Source organism: Lolium rigidum, chromosome 1 (genome assembly GCF_022539505.1).
Source record: "Lolium rigidum isolate FL_2022 chromosome 1, APGP_CSIRO_Lrig_0.1, whole genome shotgun sequence".
In the NCBI taxonomy this organism is placed as follows: Eukaryota; Viridiplantae; Streptophyta; class Magnoliopsida; order Poales; family Poaceae; genus Lolium; species Lolium rigidum.
In genome coordinates, this window is record NC_061508.1 from 258,259,563 (window position 1) to 258,264,503 (window position 4,941).

At 46.5% G+C, this 4,941-nt stretch overlaps 1 protein-coding gene across 1 annotated transcript; it reads left to right on the forward strand.

The window, feature by feature from the left end:
• Positions 1 to 995: 995 nt before the first annotated feature.
• LOC124657876 (F-box protein At3g59000-like) lies at positions 996 to 3,125 on the forward strand. Its single transcript, XM_047196355.1, is given in 3 exon segments — positions 996 to 1,877; positions 2,650 to 2,805; positions 2,865 to 3,125. Coding segments are annotated over 3 exon segments (1,239 nt in total). The 3' UTR covers positions 3,066 to 3,125.
• The last annotated feature ends 1,816 nt before the right edge of the window (positions 3,126 to 4,941 follow it).

Sequence of the window (4,941 nt, forward strand, 5' to 3'; positions counted from 1 at the left end):
CCCATTGCCGTGTGGGTTGCCGTGTGGAGCGAGGAGCAGCGTCCCGTCGCATCACACTCTGCGCCCGCCTAGGAAACCGGCTCGTCCATTAAAGACAAGACAGTCAACCCAACTCCTCCATGTGGTCATTAAAAACGACGACCCGCTGTTTCTCTCACTGATAGGACGACCCCACCTAAGAAGTCCCACCTGGCGAGGCGCAACGGGCTGATAAGGATGTGCCGGCTATTTTATTAGCCTCTAGTTGGCCTCGGTTGTTTATGAGGCACCCTATTATGGCCCAAAAACACGAGGTGGCCTTTACAAGGCTGCTGGAGTGACCAGTAGAACCGTCTCTACGGACGCTCTAATTGGTGTCTTTACTTGGTGTTTATGGTTGCTAATTTAGTTGCTTTTTATGCTATTTCCTCTATCGTAAAATAGGATGCCTATAATATTTGCATGAAGTTGAATTTCTCAAAGCTTGACCAACTATATAGAAAAAAAATGTTAACATTTATAATCTCAAATTAATATTTTAGAACCGTCATGAAATATATTTTCATATTATGTGCATTTAAAATTTTAGAATTTGATATTTTTTATATACAGTTACTCAAACTTTAAAAAGTTTAACTTTGAGTAAAAACTATAGGCATTAGAGGAGGACTACAGTGTACCGGATGATTAGACTAGACTAGAAAGTAACTGCTGCGTGTCAAAGCCGGGTGACAGCATCTCGGTCCAGATCTGGACTCTGGGGACGGAGAGGAGTGCACTGCACTCACGGACGCAGCACTGGAGGTGATGTGCTCTCCAATTCCTTTCATCTCCGCTCGTTGATCATCTCTTTTCCTTCCGCCGATGATCATTTTCTTCTGATCTTTCTCTCTCTGCGTTCCCAAATCTTGCCCCGAACTGCGGTTCTACGGCTTACACTCAGTTCTTGGTTTTTTCCTGCTGCAGCTTCCATGCACACAACCTGTTCGACGAAACGCGTCTGAGCTCTGCCCACCATGGCGGCGGCGGCGGACAACCGGAGAGCGGTTCGCGCTCGCGTCCCACGCGCGCCGGGGAGGATCGGAGCCCTTCCCGACGACGTCCTCCGCCGCATCATGTCCCAGCTGAGCTCACGCGAGGCCGTGCACACATGCCTGCTGGCGCGGCGCTGGCGCCACCTCTGGCGGGAGGTGCCCATCATCAACGCGACTTTCGAGGACTTCGAAGGCAGCGCTGCTGGCCAAGACACATTCGAGCGTGAGGCGATGTTCAAGAAGTTCGTCACCCGTTTCCTGCTGCTACGCAACCGCGTTGGCCTGGACGAGTTCCGGCTGGACTACAGCCTGGCGGGTGGCACCGAGGACCTCAATGCTAGCTCCGCCGACGCCAACCTGTGGATCTCCCATGTGTTACGGTGGAATGCTCGGGCTGTCAAGGTCGTCAATCGGGAAAATCGATTGGAGCTCGACCCCGCGGTATTCAGCTCAAGCTTCTTGAGGAGGCTGCATATTTCCAGTGCTAGATTGGTCCCGGGTTTCTTTGATCAGCTCCAAACAGGCTGCCCGGCGCTGGAATATTTGTTCCTATCCGATTGCCTCGTGATGGACCATGAGATTTTCTCCAACACGGTGAAGGTTCTCATCCTCGCTGAGGAAGTTATGTTCTCATGTGATCACGATGACCCAGTTTCTATCTCTGCTGCAAGTGCCATTTCTGTCTTCATCGAGTGTGATCTTTCGGTGGCCAGGCTACCTACACTGAAGAACATGGAATCTCTAGAGACTGCATCAGTATTGCTTTGTGGACATGTCAGAGCTTGTGATACTGATGGTATCAGGCAGTTTCTGGGCGGCCTGTCTCATGTTACTAGTTTGGACTTCCGTTATATGGATGGAAAGGTATGGTTCTTGAGTTGGCATCACTATCTGTCATACCTCCATTTTCAGTACATCGTTGTATTGCATTGATCTCCAGACATTTATCAATTTGTTCTGGCATGAGCCCATGGTTCTTAACATCTATATGCAAGATGAGTGATTATGTAGCATAAACGCAAACCAAACCTTTTGATAGGATGACCAATTTTTTCAGTGTGTCAACTCAATATATTTCCTTTCATAGTTTCATATGCTCATTTTGTGCGTTCATCAGATCGACGACCAAAATGTCTTAGTTGGAGGATCGATTTCATAATAAAGCTCGAGCATTTTCCTATTCATTCTTAGTGCAATACCTGGGTTATAATGCTGCTTCCATTATCATTACTTCAAGACGATGTGGAAAATAAAGGCATAATACCACTGCAAAGTGCAAAGTACTTCATAAATTGTTATCACTCGCGCCCTTGCAAACAGATTTGACCCATCAATCAGTTTATCACGGGAAGCAATTATGGCTGGTTTTTTTTAGCATATTCTCCATATTAATGATTCTCTCTAGGAAAATAACAAGTATATGATTGCTTAATATGTGGTATATTTTGTTAACATGATTTATTTTTGTGCTGCCATTTATTCATATCCAACGCGCTCTAATGATATAGCTCTAAAATTTTCAGTGTGCACTCATCCAAACTGTTAGTTTCCTCCTGGTATTTTGCAAGTTTGGCTGAATCATAAAGAATATGGCATGAGTTTGATGTTGCGTCCTAACCCTTTGAATCATGTGCAGCTGCCCATGGAAAAGAATATCCGATGGTGTCCAACATTCAGCAATCTTATAAACCTGACTGTTGATACCTCGTGTGTCCATGCAGACCTCTATGCATTGATAGTCTTCCTTCAGAACTCACCCAGTCTGAAGAAGCTCACTCTCAAACTAGACCAGGTATGTGATCTTTGTCACATTCTGGATCCCTTAAGATAATGTTGATGCATGTACCATAGTGATAAATCTGGCCTTTTTTTGGGCAGGCGTGTGTGTATGTAATCTCTGGTGAGCTGGAAGACAGATCATTTACATGTGAGCAGCTTGAGATTGTTGAAATCATATGTTCAGAGACAAATGAGCTGCTACCCAGGGTGACTCAGTTTTTGCGTGCTAGTGGCATCGGGGCCGATCAGATGCGCATCACTCACAAGAACTAAGTCCTATGCAAGGCATCCTGTCATACACCTCGCAAGCAAACATGATGTCCTCTTATGTCTACATTGTCTCGCTCTAGACATACATGCATGATTGCCTGTTCGGATTGATCTTGGATTGGTCCAATGACGCATATTTTCTTGAAACTGTTAGTATTTTAGATCACTGCATTGTAACTTCTTTATAGATGAGTGATGTTAAGATGTATGCCTGCCATGCTACAGAAAACATGCCCTTGCCTTTTCGATTGTTTTGAAACAAAAATGTTTCCGGCCATGTCATGTCATCTTTGTTGAATTTGATATTCAATCATTATACCCTTCATTATATGCTCAACCTTGATATCCATGCTAACAACGCAACGCTAAATTGCACTTCATTTTGTGAATGTAATATTCCCATTCACTGGCCTACATCTTTGTACAATTTGGCGCTTTCACATACTGTATAATAAATTTAACCGTACAAGATATATCCAAACAAGGCCAACCGTACAAGTCTACAAGAAAATAAAATTAAGTACAGCATGAGGACTTGAGGTGCATACTTAACATGAGTGCTCCTACACCTTTAGTAAAATACTACGTACTGTAAATTGTTTTGCTTGCTGAGAAGACGCTGGAAAATAGTGGTTTACTAGCAAACGTGTAGATTCTACTTTGGGAGGCCATTGCAAGAATGTATCGTATTCACGTAAGCCCCGAACATGATCTGGATGCTCAAAACAAAATTGCCCTTAGACAACCTGAAGCCCACAGAGCTCGTGGCGGTACTTCTCCATGTTAGGGCCTAGTTTGTGCTTCAACGTCTCGAAGGCCAGTAGCGCTAGCATGCTACCTGTGCCGGCAGGCTTCGACTTGGAGATCCCTTCACGGGGCGGCATGACGTTCAGCTTCTCCACGACATTGCTCAGCGCGCCTACGCAGCTCCGATCGTGCTCCCGCGCCAGCCGCTTGACATCGTACAACTGCCGCCCGATAAGGTCTCGCGCCATCTTCATGAAGTCGTCGACGCTGTCCGGGAGCTTCTCGCCGTACATCATGGTCACGAAGTAGGCGACGTGGTAGGCGCCGGTGAAGGTCGCCCACGACGGCCGGGCTCTGATGAGGCCGGAGTCCCGAAGCAGCCAGCGGAGCCTGAAGCCGTCGATGCCGTCCCGGGGAAGACCTCAACCGGACACGTCCGGTGCGACCACAGCCACACGGTTGCCTCGTGATGGACCGTGAGATTTTCTCTAACACGGTGAAGCGGAGCGTTTCCGCACCAGAACCCGTACGCCAGGCTGGATCCGATCCAGTGGCGGCGCTGCATGCCTTTGTTTGCTGGTGGTGCCAGCCTGGCGCACGCACGCGAGAGAGAGCAAGGCGAGTCAAACACGAGAGACATGATGACTCCGCATTTATTTATCCAGTCACAGTAAAGACCTCCCGTTCCCATGCGTTCCACGATGGATCAAATCCCTCGCTGCTGCTTGTTGCCTTTTCAGCGCCATGCGTAGTACTACTATTAAAGACTGAGAGTACCGAATGCTTAAAACAAAGTCGTTATGCTGAAACAAATCACTGATGCAAACCATTCTTCTTTTCTTTCTTCGCAAATACCGTACTAAACAAGAAGAAAACTCACGTTCGCATTACTGATGCAAACCAAACTAGAAGAAAAACTAAGTGGTCGATTGCTATCTTTACTGCCCACGCTCACGTTCGCAACTTCACGTGACGGACTAATTAATTTTCTCCATTCTCCTTACTGCCGATTTATCACAACCTCCTTATGAATTCCCCCCTCTCTCTCTCTTTTCTTTTTTCTCATCATGAATAGATTGGATTACGCCACACTTGTGCTAGTATTAGCTACCTACCTCGCTCAAACACTCCA